This window comes from Sebastes umbrosus, chromosome 11, assembly GCF_015220745.1.
Source record: "Sebastes umbrosus isolate fSebUmb1 chromosome 11, fSebUmb1.pri, whole genome shotgun sequence".
Classification (NCBI taxonomy): domain Eukaryota; kingdom Metazoa; phylum Chordata; class Actinopteri; order Perciformes; family Sebastidae; genus Sebastes; species Sebastes umbrosus.
In genome coordinates, this window is record NC_051279.1 from 23,560,222 (window position 1) to 23,576,874 (window position 16,653).

The 16,653-nt window shown below is 43.2% G+C and overlaps 1 protein-coding gene and 1 non-coding gene across 2 annotated transcripts in view; one reads left to right on the forward strand and one right to left on the reverse strand.

The window, feature by feature from the left end:
* The window catches only part of LOC119497668 (A disintegrin and metalloproteinase with thrombospondin motifs 16), a 59,605-nt gene extending 47,236 nt beyond the window's left edge, over positions 1–12,369 (forward strand). Inside the window, exons 19-24 of the mRNA XM_037785928.1 lie at positions 7,222–7,426; positions 8,675–8,869; positions 9,050–9,106; positions 9,316–9,534; positions 10,639–10,786; positions 10,885–12,369. Coding sequence (XP_037641856.1) covers positions 7,222–7,426; positions 8,675–8,869; positions 9,050–9,106; positions 9,316–9,534; positions 10,639–10,786; positions 10,885–11,000 — 940 coding nt within the window. The 3' untranslated portion in view covers positions 11,001–12,369. The remainder of the gene's footprint in view (positions 1–7,221; positions 7,427–8,674; positions 8,870–9,049; positions 9,107–9,315; positions 9,535–10,638; positions 10,787–10,884) is intronic.
* Positions 12,370–16,290: 3,921 nt separating this feature from the next.
* trnae-cuc lies at positions 16,291–16,362 on the reverse strand. The gene has a single exon. It is a non-coding gene; the product is annotated as a tRNA-Glu (tRNA).
* Between the last annotated feature and the right edge of the window lie 291 nt (positions 16,363–16,653).

Here is a 16,653-nt window from a genome sequence, read left to right on the forward strand (position 1 = left end):
CAGAGCTTGGTTGTACGACCTCCACTGCAGTGTCCATTACCTGGGTGGCTTCAGGCTCCGCTGTAAACATAACCCTAATGGCCTGGACACTTTGATGTGATGTCTTTTTTTCTCTGTGACCTCATGCACACACACACACACACACACACACACACACACACACACACACACACACACACACACACGCACACACACACACACACACACACACACACGCTGATTCCACCAAGCAGTCAGCCAAGGATAGCTGCCATTCAAACTTTGCTGTGCTCGGGGTCGCAGCACTTCCAATCTCTCACCAGGGATTTGTGGTGCTGTGGCTTTATGACAAACACACACTCTGTCTGCGTGTCTGTCTGTCTGCTTGTCTGTCTGTCTGTCTGTCTCAAAATATCTTTAAAAAGTCACCTATAAATAATCGTAGATGGTGATGCTCCTCTCTGATATTCCTTCTTTCAACTTTGCTTTCTTTCTCTCTCTCTCTCTCTCTCTCTCTCTCTTTCTCTCTCTCTCTCTCCACCACTTACAAAGTTACACACACCACCGCCCCTATCAGCGTTCACTCACTAATGGATGTGTGTGTTTACACTGAGTTGAGGAAGCAGTGATAATGGTGGCTGTAAAGTAATCTCACAACTGTTAACACTCATCTACTATCTCCTTCATTATCTACAGCTGGGGCTGCTTAGGTCTTTCTGTGTGTGTGTGTGTGTGTGTGTGTGTGTGCGCACATGTGTGTTTATGTGTGCGTGGGAGCATGGGAAGAAGACCCTTCTAGAGCTACTTTGCTGCCCTACATGTGTTTTTCATTCAGTAATATGATTGACAGATTCCACGTGGAGGTCTTTGGGAACTGATAATTACACAACTGTCAGATAATCTATGAATTTATAAAAAATGCAGCTAAGCTATCTTTTAGGTAAAGTCATGATACCACATTAAAACTTGTGATTTTTATGTATTAGAGACTTTTTTTAATTGAGGATGTTAAATTAACGCTGATTATTGTAATAAGGATGCTCATAAGTGTACGTGGTACCAGAGCACCCTAGGCCGAAGGTCGATGATCGATTTTGTAATCGTATCATCTGATCTGAGGCCGCATGTTTTGGACACTCGGGTGAAGAGAGGGGCGGAGCTGTCAACTGATCACCATCTGGTGGTGAGTTGGGTCAGAGGGTGGGGGAAGACTCTGGACAGACCTGGTAAGCCCAAACGCGTAGTGAGGGTGAACTGGGAACGTCTGGAGGAGGCCCCTGTCCGAGAGATCTTCAACTCACACCTCCGGCGGAGCTTTTCTGGCATCCCTGTGGAGGTTGGGGGCATTGAACCCGAGTGGACGATGTTCAAAGCTTCCATTGCTGAAGCTGCGGCGGTGAGCTGTGGTTTTAAGGTCTTAGGTGCCTCAAGGGGCGGCAACCCTCGAACACCGTGGTGGACACCGGTGGTCAGGGAAGCCGTCCGACTGAAGAAGGAGGCCTTCCGGGATATGTTATCTCGGAGGTCTCCGGAGGCAGTTGCAGGGTACCGACGGGCCCGAAGAGCAGCAGCCACTGCCGTGACGGAGGCAAAGCAGCGGGTGTGGGAGGAGTTCGGAGCAGCCATGGAGAAGGACTTTCGGTCGGCACCAAAGTGCTTCTGGAAAACCATCCGGCACCTTAGGAGGGGGAAACGGGGAACCATCCAAGCTGTGTACAGTAAGGATGGGACACTGTTGACCTCAACTGAGGAGGTAATCGGGCGGTGGAAGGAGCACTTTGAGGAACTTCTGAATCCGACCAATACGCCCTCTATGGTAGAGGCAGAGCTGGAAGCTGATGGGGGACCATCATCAATTACCCTGGTGGAAGTCACTGAGGTAGTCAAACAACTCCACAGTGGCAAAGCCCCGGGGATTGATGAGATCCGCCCAGAAATGCTGAAGGCTCTGGGTGGGGAGGGGCTGTCTTGGATGACACGTCTCTTCAACACCGCGTGGAAGTCGGTGACAGTGCCTAAGGAGTGGCAGACCGGGGTGGTGGTTCCCCTTTTCAAAAAGGGGGACCAGAGAGTGTGTGCCAATTACAGGGGTATCACACTGCTCAGCCTCCCTGGTAAAGTCTACTCCAAGGTGCTGGAAAGGAGGGTTCGGCCGATAGTCGAACCTCAGATCGAAGAGGAACAATGTGGATTCCGTCCTGGCCGTGGAACAACGGACCAGCTCTTCACTCTCGCAAGGATCCTGGAGGGGGCCTGGGAGTATGCCCATCCAGTCTACATGTGTTTTGTGGACTTGGAGAAGGCATATGACCGGGTTCCCCGGGAGATACTGTGGGGGGTGCTGCGGGAGTATGGGGTGAGGGGGGCACTTCTCAGGGCCATCCAATCCCTGTACGCCCAAAGCGAGAGCTGTGTTCGGATCCTCGGCAGTAAGTCGGACTCGTTTCCGGTGGGGGTTGGCCTCCGCCAGGGCTGCGCTTTGTCACCAATCCTGTTCGTGATATTCATGGACAGGATATCGAGGCGTAGTCGGGTGGAGGAGGGTTTGCAGATCGGTGTGCTGAGGATCTCATCGCTGCTTTTTGCAGATGATGTGGTCCTGTTGGCATCATCGGTCTGCGACCTCCAGCACTCACTGGATCGGTTCGCAGCCGAGTGTGACGCAGTCGGGATGAGAATCAGCACCTCTAAATCTGAGGCCATGGTTCTCAGCAGGAAACCGGTGGATTGCCTACTCCGGGTAGGGAATGAGTCCTTACCCCAAGTGAAGGAGTTTAAGTATCTCGGGGTCTTGTTCGCGAGTGAGGGGACGATGGAACGTGAGATTGGTCGGAGAATCGGAGCAGCAGGGGCGGTATTGCATTCGCTTTACCGCACCGTTGTGACGAAAAGAGAGCTGAGCCAGAAGGCAAAGCTCTCGATCTACCGTTCAATCTTCGTTCCTACTCTCACCTATGGTCATTAGGGTTGGGTCATGACCGAAAGAACGAGGTCACGGGTGCAAGCGGCCGAAATGGGTTTCCTCAGGAGGGTGGCTGGCGTCTCCCTTAGAGATAGGGTAAGAAGCTCAGTCATCCGTGAGGGACTCGGAGTAGAGTCCTTGCTCCTTTGCGTCGAAAGGAGCCAGTTGAGGTGGTTCGGGCATCTAGCACGGATGCCTCCTGGGCGCCTTCCTTGGGAGGTGTTCCAGGCACGACCAGCTGGGAGGAGACCACGGGGAAGACCCAGGACTAGGTGGAGAGATTATATCTCTACTCTGGCCTGGGAACGCCTCGGGATCCCCCAGTCAGAGCTGGTTAATGTGGCCCGGGAAAGGGAAGTTTGGGGTCCCCTGCTGGAGCTGTTGCCCCCGCGACCCGATCCCGGATAAGCGGTTGAAGATGGATGGATGGATATTGTAATTAGGGTGTTATTGCATTATTTAAAAAAAAAATATGACATCTCTTGAATAAATGAATAGTTGTCAAGGTGATATTATTTAAATATCCAGATGTTTATTACATTATTTTCTCAGGTAGAGGAACATTTTATGACTTTGTGAATTCTTAGTGGGCTCAAGAAGACCCATCAAGCTGTGTAACAACATATGCTGCCAGACTTGAAATTTAAATACGAGCATTTAAAGCAACCAAATTCCCATGTTGCAGCAGAAAAGTTGCAGAATATTCATATTAGGTATTCTATCTTTTTCCTCTTGGTTGCAGTCTAAACCTCCAGGCTTCATTTCCATGCTTTTACACTCAATTCTGTACTGTATAGTGTGGTATATACAGCTCTCAGATTTCATATTAAACGCTCATAACATGCATATAATATAGTTACAGTGTCGCTGTAGTGTTTGGGGTTCTGATGATCACATTAATTTGTGTGTCCGACTATATGAGAGCTCTGTTTCATGGTTTTTAATCTACCAGAACTGATTGCAATTGTACCTTTTGTGAAATGCCTGGTACAGTATAGAACATTTAGGTTGAACTAAACTGAAACATATTGTCCTAGTTTCTTTTTTTCACCAAGCATCTGGGGAAGCTTTTCAAAGTCCTCCTCGTGCATAAACTGTGAGCCGAGACAAAACATGTGCTGGACCGACCAAAACATTCATGCTAGACTAGACAAGCTATCTGTGGTCATCAGTCCATCTCTGCTACTATTCTGAGGCCCCGCAGTTATTTCATTTTGCTGCGTCTGCACCCGGCAAGTTGGAATGAACCGGCATTACATCATGGAAAAAAGGTTTCCGATGCCCATGCTCACATTTAGAGCATGATATCATTCTCTCTCGCGGCGTGGACGTACGCTGATATAAGCGGAGAAAACACCCACACACACTGACACTTGAAAGCTCAAACACGCACACACAGTGGCACAGCCATAAACACTGGCCCCGAAGTTATTTAATGCCTCCGGTGAGCATCTAGTCAGCGTCGTTTAGACCACAGAGGCTATCTGACACTCTGTCCACAGGACATCTGATCCCGCCGTGCTTCTGTCCAGAGAGCGGGACGCTTACTCATCCTCCAACATCCCCCCCCCCACCTACAAATAACAGCCAAGGCAAAGATCACAAGGTGGTGTATAACTTGATATGGCATTAATCAGTATATTATACAGCCATGCCAGTGAGGTCACTGCGGTGATAAATCCATGGTATAAGTAAATGCCCTTCAGTATTAATTAAAGCTCTAATATATCACCTTTATCATCTACCACATTAGAGCCTTCATCGTCAGATGGCTATATTTTACTTTTCCGTGCAGAAACTGATATCTAAGATTTGATGTAAGAGAGATAAAATAAGACTTAATTAAGTGTGCCAGTATGATGTCATAACTGTAGCAAGTAGGTAAATGTTCTTACATAATAAATCTATGATATCAACTAACCACTACAAGCTTGCGTGTTACATCATGGAAATCATGCACATATTTATGGAGAAATACAAATTAAGACGTAAGTGTATTGAATTTCCTCTCTCTTGAAGCCAACAATGCAAATGAAATGCGTCCAAATAAGACACAACGTGGCTCTAAAAATTGCTGTGACTTAAAGTGGCAGTAGGCAGTTTATTTTTGGCATCATTGGGCAAAAAATCTAGAATAACCTTTCAGCATATTGTAATTCACGTGCTCTGAGAGAAAACTAGACTTCTGCACCTCCTCATGGCTCAAGCTTTAAAAAATCTAGCCCGTGACAGGAGACTTTGGCCAATCACAGGTAATTTCAGAGAGAGAGAGTGTTCCTATTGGCTGTGCTCCGGCTGGTGGGCGGTGCTTGGTATTTCTTCAACAGATCTCATGGCTGCCGGGTCACAAACTTTCTCATTTTACAGCTAAACAGTACACTACAAGATGTTTCTGAAAACATTTGACACGAGAAATAGGCATTACAGTAACAGAATTGATTCATATTTGATCAGCGCTGCCTAGTTTGACCGTTTGCAAGTGATTGACAGCCGGCTCTCATAGACGGCAGCTGAGCGGCAGACTCCAGATCAGCTCTGACTGCTTGTTTTCCTCCGGTCTGTGAAATCTTGCAGATGCCGTTATAGGAGCACCGGAGGACACAGAGGAACATGATTAATTTTAGACTACCTGTCTCATGCTCTACTGTCACGATATAGTGACCGTTTTATAAAAGTAACTTTTTTTTAATCATATTTGCTCCATTTCTACCCACTGCTGCTTTAAATATGCCAGTATGATGTCATACTGTAGCAAGTAGGTAAATGTTCTCACAAAATAAATCCATGATGATCAGCCAACCACTACAAGCTTTTATTCTCTTTGTTCATGGAAATCCTGCACATATTTATGGAGAAATACAAATTAAGACGTAGGTGTATTGAATTTCCTCTCCCTTGAAGCCAACAATGCAAGCGAAATGTGTCCAAATAAGACACGGCGTGGCTCTAAAAAATTTGCTGTGACTTAGGTTGGACTTTTCCTTCCATTTATTTATGTATTCAATAACTCCGTGAGGATTTAGCTCCTATTTCGGCGCCAAAGATGTCAGCATGTTAAATTATGTTACGCGTGTGTGTTGATCACTCGGTTAAATGTTTAAATAATAGAAATGTTCATCTCCACATTCAACCTCAAATCATCCTTTGATGATACCACAGCGCGTCCCTTCATCCCGACAAGCCGTGACACATATTAAACCAGATGGAATTTCTCCATCCGTATTTATTTAGATTCCATAGTGCGTGTATAATGCCCTTCAGAGCGAAACTCTTCTCATCCTCCTTATACAACATTCCAGGCAAGTGATGCACCAAATTACCACAAATAAAGTTTAGACTGTTAATATATACAACTGTGTGTGCTGACAGCAGTGTGTTTTGGGTTGTTTGGGGTAGATCTTAGGAGGCTGGGTGGGTACATTGGGGTGAAGTGTAGCGAGAGGGTGACAGAGTGTGTGATGAGGGATTGAGCTGCCTGCACCTTGAGGTTTGGGGTCACTTGGGATGGATGCAATGAAGCTTCGAGGAAGAGAGAAAGGGATAGGAGGCTCAGGGGATTAGGCGACTTAGACGTGTGGTCTGCCTGCATGCAGTGTTGGAGAAAAAAGCCCTAAAAATAACATTAACTGTCCTAAACTGAGCACTCATCGGGGTCGGAGGGTTGTTGTATCTCAGATGAATCCATATGAAGGATGCTTAAACGTATTTGTTAGGAGTGTAGAGTACGAATGGAGGTAATTATGAAAGAGATATGGGGTGATGTTTAGTTTTAGTGGTGATGAGGGCTGATTTTAGACAAGGAGGGGGTTTAAAACTGCAGTGGGGTTTAAGTTACAGTTTAAAAGCCTGGTGTTTCGGCTGTTCTGACTTGCTGTGAAGCCAGTCAGCCATAAACAAAATGTCTAACACCCTAAAGAGTTAGACCTGCAACACTCCAACAAGTTCAGCGACAGATGAAGACTTTCATCTTTATTTTTGTTTTCACATTATTGGTATTGCCTGCCAGTGAGTTAGGTTTCTCAGTGAAAAGGTGTTTTACCACTGAAAATGAGAGAGCTATTTAAGCTTTTGTTACACATACAGTAAGTTCTGGGTTTTACAGTCCCTTATAAGAATAAGCTGAAGAGAAGTGGCTTAGATATACGACAACGGGGAGTCTTCTCCAACCGCTGTCGTTGTAGAGTTATCGTGTCATTTGTGAACTCCCGCTGGCCTGTCTGAAGAAGTGATTGAGGAGCTCTTGCGTGTTGACTCAGCGGGCATGTATTGTGTTGTCCCAGCTGGTCTGTAGGAGAGTGGGGGGTGTGCAGCCGGAGCTGCGGAGGAGGGGAGCAGACGCGGCAGGCCCGGTGCGTCCAGAGGACCAGCCAGACCGATGTAGACGCCGTGGCCGACTCCCACTGTGCCCCGCCCACCCCGGCCAGAAGGCAGGCCTGCAACACGCACAGCTGTCCGCCAGTTTGGACCGCTGGGCCATGGTCACAGGTAAGCATGTGTGAAAGTGATCTGCCAAGTCATGTTTCAATATGCTTACACTGATGTAAGTTAGTAAAGGCATACTGCTGTAGTTCATATCCACAGCAGGAAAAAAAACTCTCGCCATTCAGCCTAAAGAGCTCTACACAGCCTTGATGGCTTCACCACATTTTATGACCGTGATCTCAGTGGCTTTAAACTACGAATGTGCCCACTGAGACCTCCCATGTTTTGTTCTCTGTCCAATTCCTATACATTGTGTGTGATGACTTGTCTCACTGTTAAACTGCCATTTTACCCCAAATACCCCTTAACTGCCTGCCACAAATGGTGTCCAGTTCACTTCCTCTCTGTGGCACAGTGTAGTGCGTCACAGCCCCCCGTTTCTTGGGTGTAGTGCAAGATTTTGATTAAGGCCGTGCCATCAGATGTGTGCACAGGACCAGAATGGATATTGGGGGACATTGTTGGACTACCTCAGAGGAAGTATTGAGGAATTAAAGCACAATAAGTCACTGTATGGAGAATGTGAATATATGGAAGTAGTCATTTGGAAATGCTTTTCTGTGCGTAGTTGGCTTGTTAAGATCTTTTTTTTCTGTGACATTAGTTTAAGTGCTTTATACATTTAATAAGCTACATTACGTCAAATCTTGAATTAATTTTGACAAAAAGAAGGTGGCCCGGCTACCTCTAAAATGATGAATGTACTAAAAGAAAGCTTATTGTCACTGTGATCTACCAGTCATAAAGAGAAAGGTATAGCTTAAAGCAGGGGTTTACAAAGTCTGAGACTGTGGTCCTCTCCTTAGACAAAGCTTGGAAAAAGATGCCCCTTCACCCCCCTTAATTTACTTGATTAGTTCCACTCAATTCCTGGATGCCTATGGGATCATAAATATGTTATTTGATCCCATAGACACTCAACTATTGAACCAAGAAAGCCTAATATTGACATAACTTCCAATTACACCAAATACATAAAAAAGGGCTTTCCTACGGCATTTAGTAGTTACTGAAAAAACACAGTAAAATTCCCCAAAACTACTGTATCTCTGAAATATCTCTTCAACCAAATCACATACATTCAGGCTATTCTGTGTGATCTTCTTTTGATAACTAATATAATACCTAATGAACCTCCCCTGAAACTCAGCTCCCCTAGGGAGGCCCGCCTCACACTTTAAAAACCTCTGGCTTAAAAGCATTTAAGGACATCAAATTTGATCATCGTCATGTTTTCTGTGTATTTGCCAGTGTTCTCGTAAGTGTGGCAGCGGCCTGAAGAAGAGGACAGTGCAGTGTACGAGCACCGACCCAGGATCCCGGACGCACACGATGGCGGACAGTTTGTGCACGGGCCTGTCGAAACCCGCCAGTCAAGAATCCTGTTTCATCAAACGCTGCCCGAAACAACGCAAAGTCCAGTGGTTTGTCTCCACATGGCAAGAGGTGAGTCAACTTCAGTAATAAAGACTGATGAAACAATATGTAACAAAGATAAACACAGTATTAGTGATACAGTATGTCAAATTATAATTGTTTAGCTAATGTTAATATGTTCTCTCTCTCTCTCTCTCTCTCTCTCTCTCTCCACTTCTTCTCTGTTCCTTTCCTTCTTTGATCGTCCAGTGTACGGTGACATGCGGTCGTGGCTCTCAGGCGCGCTTCATCAAGTGTGCAGAGAAGGTGTGTATTACTAATGTAAAGATGTTCACTCAAATATAGCAAAATATTCATTCCTAATTATTAAATTAGTAACTTTAGGCATTAATTGTGACAAATCACAGTTTTAAATTCTCAACTCTTCAATAAAGAGTAGTTTTCTTCAGGGTGTCATGTTACAGAATGGCATCTTTTTGGCTTTACATGAATATTTTTGTTTTTTCATAATACAGGACACTGCAGGAAAGTACAGAGAGCTTGCTGCCAAAAAGTGCCACCATGTCCCCAAGCCCACAGTGGAGCTCCAGAGGCCCTGCATCCTGTCCGAGTGCCCCGTCCGCACTACCCCACCCATCCACCGATGGAGCACGCACCATCGCACCCATCCACCTCAACCCCTCCCTCAACCTCCGCCGCCTCGTGCAGAATGGCACTCATCACCTTGGTCTCAGGTACGTTAACATAGAGCAGGATTACTTTAGCTGAACCATGTAAGGAGCAACGTGTTACATTTTATGTTTGCAGACTTTCTGCTTTGTTGATGGTTACTTTGTAAGCTCATCAATGCTTGGTGATTGACAAGAGAAGAGGAATTGAATGTGTTATAACTAGGGCTGTCATTCGCTACAAATATTTAATCGCAAATTTTTTTTATCTATTCAAAATGTACCTTAAAGGCAGATTTGACAAAATTTAGCGCAAGTTGGTAGCATTATTTACTCTCTTTCCTGACGAGCTAGCATGACATGGTTGGTACCAATGGAATCCTCAGGTCTTCTGGTTTCGTATGGTGCTTTAAAACTGAGCCGGGTGCAACCACCGGAAGATCGATCGCGTTAATGCTTTAAAGAAATTAGAGGCGTTAAAACAAAATTGTGTTAACGTGTTATTGCGTTAACTTTGACAGCCCTAGCTATATCCAGTAGACAACCTCAAGGTCTGGAAAGTGAAGCCAGTGCAGAAGTGCCTTAAACTTGCATTCTTTCTAATAGCCAGCAGGGGGCGACTCCTCTGGTTGCAAAAATAATTCAGATTGTACAGAAGTCTATGAGAAAAATTAGCCTACTTCTCACTTGATTTATTACCTCAGTAAACATTGTTGACAGGAGTTTATGGTCTCATTCGCTAGTTTTAAGTCTTCTTCATTTAGTAAATTATGGTCCCACTTAGAGTCAAATAGACCATAAAGCAGGGGATGCTTCGGGGCGTGGCTATCTTGTGATTGACAGGTCGCTACCACGGCGTTGTCTGGTCTGGGAGTTGTCTGTGTTTTGGTCCTTAACCCTTTCACAGTGTGTTTTCAGTTCACGGAAGTTAATTATAACATTTTTGGTCGCCTAATAAATGTCTTATTCAGCGTTCGGTTGTACTTAGCTCCACCCTCTCTCTAGTGTCTCCTGGATGCAAAAAAAACAGCCAAAATGCTGAACTCGAGGCTTCAAAACGTCAGTCCACAAACCAACGGATGACGTCACAGTCACAGTCGATAATTATAGCGCGGCTCATAACATTCATAGTATCCATCATCAAGGTTTTGTCCCTTTTATACTCTACAGTGCACAGTGACATGCGGAGGAGGAGTGCAGGCCAGGACAGTCCAATGTCTGGTCCAAGGGAAGCCCTCTCCTGGCTGTGCCCTTCATCTTAAACCTGCAATGTCCCAGGCCTGCAACACCAACTTCTGCCCGCAACCTGAGAAGAAAGGTACTGAACATAATGTAGTACTACTTTGATGTTCGTATACAAACTCTTGTAATCTGTAGTCTGAACATTTATCTATCTTTCTCGCTTTTTTCCAACAGACCTCGCATGTCGGGATTACTTCAACTGGTGTCACCTGGTGCCCCAGCACGGAGTCTGCAACCACAAGTTCTATGGCAAGCAGTGCTGTCAGTCATGTTCCAATTCAAACCTATAATCCTACGGAGTGACTCTGTCTGTGACACAGACAGATAGGTAGCTAGATAGACAAAAAAGACTATATTTGACGTCCATGCTTGAAAAGACTGTGTTTTTTTGCTTTAAGCGTGTGGCGAGCACTGAAAACAAAAAGGACACTTCAATGGAAGTGCAAAAGAGGGTTCCTTTCTTTCTTCTCCCTTGCGATGCCGGACATCTGGATACAAGAACTTGATTCACTACACAGGAATGTGATCAGGACAGTACAAATAAAAAGGAGAGAAGTCATGAGGAGGAGCTAGCAACATGGGAATCTTGATTAAAGCGAATAGGACTGACATATCCAAAAGAAACTGAAAACCTGAGAAGTCCCAGCTTTGTTTATATACTGTATGTAACTGAAGAGATCTGTGCCCAGGACACCCAACATCTCCCAGTCAACCGAAGGCCATCGATGGCAGGCCAACAGAGAAATAAAACAGTTGACGAGGTTTCAGGCACTGCCACGCAACAACACGCGATGATACGCCCCGGTCTGGGATCTGATAATGAAAAGGGATGTTTCAAAGAAGCAAGTAAGAGAACATAATTTTTACTCTACGTACGGCTTGATAAAAAACAGACTGGGAATAATCAAAGTGGGCTTCCTCAATAGCTGGACAATAGCAGGAAGCTTTGCGCTGTCACGAAATCAAAGAAAAAAGGAAAGAACAAAACGAAATGCATCCTACATGAGAGATATTCTGAGATGGGTCAAGGCTGCGTGAACTGACTTTCATACTCAGCGGTGCTACAACGTTGTCTTCCGTCACCAAATCAACGTGAAATCCTCAAGTTTCAGGAAAGAGCAAATGAATTTGTGTGACCCCATGTACAGTATTGTTTGTTTTATTTATTGGCTTTACGATACAGCGTTGCTGGAAGACTGTATTAATAAGCAATATAAATGTGTCATTGTATTACTCTAAACCCCTAGACCCATTACCTTTACATTTTGTATCATGTTTCATAGAATTTCATGCTGACAAACTGCACCTTTTTTTATTCAAAAACATTTATTTTATTTTTAAGAAAATGTGATGTCAAAAGCCCAATTCATCAATGTCAATTATTAGAGATCATTTTACAACCGCTGCCAAGTACAAATCTTTTATTAATCACAAAATTGTATGAACATGCTGTTTGAAGAGTCACTGCTCCATCTTTACATTACATACGTTAATACACAACTCATGTATTGCATGCATTGATATGGCACAAAACAATAATGCATCGGTTATGGTTAAAAAGCACTGATAGACAGGCGATGGCTATTTCAATGTGATTTTTTTACAATGTAAATGAAATAACAATAAACAAATGTGTGTCACGTCAGCATCTCAACTGTGGCACGAGTCCTGATTTTCATTTATTTGATTCATTCTTCTCAGCTGTCAGTTTGAGTGAATTCGATCTTCCCAGGGCGGTGTGAAACTTTAAAAGTCTAAATATATTCTTTCAAAGGGTGAAACAAGTTCAGGAAGGGAACTTGATACCTTCAATCATACCTTTTTGGCTGAAGTCTTGGCAACTGGGCACGATATTGTCATCATGTCCTGACAAAGGATTGGTCTTTCAACAAACTGCAAACAACAAACTGCATGAAAGGAAAGTTTAGCCTTGGTTCAAGTTTAGTTAGAATTACCAACAATGACATCTTATCACCATTAAAAGTTGATATAGCAGGCATGTGAGCAAACAGCTGCCTGTTTACACATGCAGCAGTCAGGGACCAGCATTTGTTTAAAGTTGTGTTTCTGGCCACCAGATGAATGTAAGTCCAATACTCTCTCACCGCTCTCAGCTCTGTTTCTGGCTAAACCGCAGAGGGCCATGACACCTTTCACTTTAACATGAAAATAGTGATTAGAGCAGGTTTAAACTGGCATTTGTATGTGCCCTCCTTATATGTTTTCTCTTTCTCCTGAGATGCTCAGTCAGGGGTTCTAAAGTTAAAGGTCCTATATCATAAAAAAGTGAGATTTTCATGTTTTTTTTATTATAAAGCAGGCTTGAGTCCTATATAAATACTGTGAAAGTATCGAAACACTCAATCCACAGGGAGATACACACAGCCCGTATTCAGAAACTCTGCATTTGAAACAAGCCGTCAGGATTTCTGCCCATTTGTGATGTCACGAATATACAATATTTAGACCCTTGACACAATTTTAAAGGTAAACATTCTAAATGTGTCCCAGTTTATTCCTGGTTGCTGTGTGTGTGAATGTCATCAGCTGACAGGAAGTACACATGGACCCAAGCTGTTGCCTAGCAACGCAATTCTGTTGCAATTCCGTCAAAATGCGCTAAAACGGAGCGTTTTAAGACAGAGGGTAAATACAGGCATATTCAGGCAGACAGTATGAGGAAAATAAAGTTTTTTTTTAACATTACAGCATGTAAACATGTTCTAGTAGAAACACAAAATACAAGTATGAACCTGAAAATGAGCATGATATGGGACCTTTAAGCATTAGGGCATTCTATCTGATATTGAGGTATACAAGTAAACTTGACTTGTGTGCTGCAATAACAAACACCTTTTTTCTATCAATTATTTGTATTCATTATTATTATTAGCATTATATGTCATATCATAACATGATGAAACAAAAAGAAAAATAGGATTTAAGAAATAGCCTAATCCTAACCTCCCGTCTGAGCTCAGTCTGCAACGGAGTGCAGCACATAAACTGCTACCAGCACCAAGGCTATAACAGCATTTCAACACCTATGACATCTTGTGTCTGGGCTTTACTCTTAAGTCATTTCTCAACAAGTCCCAAAACAAAATCACCATTGTCATAATCCTCGGGGCTTCAGAGAGAGAGAGGGAGGGAGGAGAAGAAGAGTGTGAGAAGAGAGAGATATATAGAGTTGAAAGTAGGGAGGAGGGAGGGCATCTATGTATTTGGTGCTGTCATAGAAAAATGCTGTGAGAAAGAGAGGGAGTGAGCCAGAGGGAGAGGTGTGGATATAGAGAGAGAAAAAGGGGTTTTCCTCCTCCATGTCAACCACCTCTCTGTAGTTGATTTATAGTTGGTCAGCTGTGGGCACTGTGTTAGTCTGTCTGCTTGAGTTTGTGTGTGTAGACACTGTATTACTGAATAAATGTTGGCCACCTCAGCAGTTTTTTTGTTTTTTTCACAAGCAATTGTCTGCAAGACGTTCAGAGATGCAAAACAGTTTTATTAATATTAATTAATGCCAGTTTGCTGACAAAAGCAACACTCACAAACACACACAGAGTCAGATTACTCTTCCAAGTTTCTGGAATGCAATGTCATCAGCCACTTTGCACCCCTGTCAAGTTAAAACTCAATCTTTTGGAGAAGAAAGATTTGCATCATGTAACTGAACCCTGACAGCGATCAGTGGGTTTCACTGTTGTGTCAACATTTAATATTAATCACTGCGGGGCAGGAAGACACATATGAATGTGTAGTGAAAAAAGATTCTCTATGAAACGGGGCTGTCAAAGTTAATGCGATACTCCCGTGTTAATTTCTTTGTCATTAACATAACTTTCGATTTTAAAGGGTGTAGTGTAATTAATGCTCCAAACTTACGCAAATTTTTGGCGAGAAAAACTGTCATGGCCATTTTCAAAGGGGTCCCTTGACCTCTGACCTCAAGATTTCTGAATGAAAATGGGTTCTATGGGTACCCACAAGTCTCCCCTTTACAGACATGCCCACTTTATGATAATCACATGCAGTTTGGGGGCAAGTCATAGTCAAGTCAACACACTGACACATCATGTTATGATATGAGCATATATTTTTTATGCTAAATGCAGTACCTGTGAGAGTTTTTGGACAATATTTGTCATTGTTTTGTGTCGTTAATTGATTTCCAGTAATAAATATATATACATTTGCATAAAGCAAGCATATTTGCCCACTCCCATGTTGATAAGAGTGTTAAATACTTGACAAATCTCCCTTTGAACAGATAAAAATGTGCGGATAATTTGCGATTAATCGCGATTAACTGTGAACAATCGTGCAATTAATCGCGACTAAATGTTTTAATCGATTGACAGCCCTACTATGAAATAATGAAATGATGAAGTATCATACAGTACTGTTTTATTGTCATTACTATTACCTGAAAATGTGAGTTAGCCCTGTGATAAATAGTTTTTGTATTACTCTTCAAATATTAATATCTTATTTCACTAACTAGGCTTTAAAATAATAATTTATTGCTTTAGTGACTTATACTTAGACAGCAAATGTATCACTCTGTATAATTTGCTGCAGCAGCTTAACAAAGAAAAAAAGAAGAGGAAAAAAATCCAACCACACAAGAAGTAAGGGATTAAGAGGATGAAGCATTTTGTTTATGCAAAGATAGGGATTAGACAAAGGCTTCCTGTAGATAACAAAGGTGAATCGAGACAAATTTGGCAACATCCAAAGTGTTACCTAACCCATGTCAGGTAACAGTGGAGATTATCTGTCAGACAGAGACAGGAAGAGAGAAAGCATGCCCGACACTCCCCTTTCCACTTTAAAGAAACTATGCTATCTCTGACTACATCTGTTTGGAGAGATTTGGCTCTTTAGCCTTGAGGCTACGCTCGGAAGGTTCATCTGAAGTTACAGGGTTATTATCTTTCCATCAGGATGCACCTACAACAATCCCTGCATGTGTAGTTGTTTCCTCTCAGTTATTCAGAATCATCAGGCTGTGGATGACTTGCTGCCACAGTAATATAGGGACCATTGTGGAGCACAACAAACTGGGGCATTTATCTCACAATCCATTTATTTATTTATGTATTTATTTATTGTAAAAGCTTTTCACATTCATGACTAAATGACATCAAAAGTGTCAATTTGAAAACTTTTTTTGTTTTTGTTGGGGTTTTTTTATGTGTAGACACTCTTTGATTTCATATCTGGAACTTGACATTCCCATATTTATATGTTTTTGTCTAATTGTAAACCAAATGGGAAGCAGTCAGTGTATGTGTGTGTGTGTGTGTGTGTGTGTGAGAGAGACAGAGAGAGAGAGAGAGAGAGAGAAAGAGAGAGAGACAGAGAGAGAGACAGACAACACTGTACAACAGTACCCTCTGCTGACTGCATACAGAAATTTGACACACAATACACACATTGATGCAAACCAACTTGTCTACAAATCTAGTACAAGTGCTGATGACACAACCCTGTTTCATTTAGAAGGTGTACGACAGGTAACGTTATTGGGACAGCTCACCTTTCCGATTGAAAGGTCTCTTTCAAGTTTCAAAAGATGAGTTCCCTGACCGGGAATCGAACCCGGGCCGCGGCGGTGAGAGCGCCGAATCCTAACCACTAGACCACCAGGGACTGATACAGAGCGAGCAAAATCTTATGTATTTATAATGACATCACAGTGGTGAAGGTGACACTGCCCCCTATTGGCGGGTATACGATGTAGCGCATTCTGTATCATGGCAACGCCCCCATTAGTCATAAAGAGCTGCCTGAAGAGTTGCCTGAAGCAAAATCCAGCGTATTTCGGCTGACAAAAAATATCAAATATGCAATTGAATATCTGTTTTAATCACAATAAATCGAATGCATTACCAGAATATGGAAATGCTTATAAAGTGGAGAGAAATATTTAATTTTAAGTCA